This window comes from Sinocyclocheilus rhinocerous, unplaced genomic scaffold, assembly GCF_001515625.1.
Source record: "Sinocyclocheilus rhinocerous isolate Xijiao unplaced genomic scaffold, SAMN03320098_v1.1 scaffold1057, whole genome shotgun sequence".
NCBI lineage: Eukaryota > Metazoa > Chordata > Actinopteri > Cypriniformes > Cyprinidae > Sinocyclocheilus > Sinocyclocheilus rhinocerous.
In genome coordinates, this window is record NW_015660880.1 from 69,616 (window position 1) to 70,661 (window position 1,046).

The window sequence follows — 1,046 nt, forward strand, 5'->3', positions numbered from 1 at the left end:
GAATGGAAACGTGAAAAAAAACAAGTAATATATTTTTTTAAATACCAACTTTTCTTAAATTCTAAAAACTTCAGTAATTATTTCTACAAATTTTATATATATATATATATATACATTTAGCAGATGCTTTTATCCAAAGCGACTTACAAATGAGGACAATGGAATCAATCAAAATCAACAAAAGAGCAATGATATGCAAGTGCTATAACAAGTCTCAGTTAGCTTAACGCAGTACACGTAGCAAGGGTTTTTTAAATAATATAATAAAAAAAATAAAAATAAAACGGATAGAATAGAAAAATAGAGCAAGCTAGCGTTAGAGGTCTTATTTTGCTTTTGTTAATTGTATAATAAATGAAAAGAAAACGGATAGAATACAAAAAGATTAGAAAAGCTAGTGTTCTCTCAGCCTCTGTTTCACATCGAGATAACTGGACGGCTCATCGAACATGAAACTAGGGAAAGAGAAACGGCATTGCTATTAGTGCTGCTGGTAACATACTATTAAACAGTTTTCATTAATTGAATTAAAGCTGAAATAAGCACATAAATATCTGATGAAAAACTTACTATGAAAATTAGAAATGCAGCCTTTGCACACAACTGACTTGATAAGTTTAAAAATAAGGCTAAATAAATATATTTTTTAAAAACCTAACAAAAATGACAAAAGCACATATAATTACTTAAATTAAAATGGAAAATATAAAAAAATAAAAGATCAAAATATTATAATAGTACATAAATAATACTGAATACTACAGCAAACTCAAATAAAAAAAGCTAAATAAATATTAAAAACAAACTAACAAAAATGACAAAAGCACATAAAATTATGAATTTAAAGTAAAATTAAAATGGAAAATATATATATATTTAAAAAGCTCAAAATATTATAATAGCATACAAACAATACTAAAATAACATTGCAGGACTTTAGATCCTTGCACTGAAATAAATTAAGTTTAAGCCTCAATACAAAAATTACAAAAATTTAAAAAGCTGAAAAAGCTATATATATATATATATATATATATATATATATA

At 24.2% G+C, this 1,046-nt stretch overlaps 1 protein-coding gene across 1 annotated transcript in view; it reads right to left on the reverse strand.

Annotated features, from left to right (window-relative positions):
• The window catches only part of LOC107725718 (ATP-binding cassette, sub-family E (OABP), member 1), a 22,090-nt gene that overhangs the window by 4,206 nt on the left and 16,838 nt on the right, over positions 1–1,046 (reverse strand). The window contains exon 9 of the mRNA XM_016535098.1: positions 396–455. Coding sequence (XP_016390584.1) covers positions 396–455 — 60 coding nt within the window. The remainder of the gene's footprint in view (positions 1–395; positions 456–1,046) is intronic.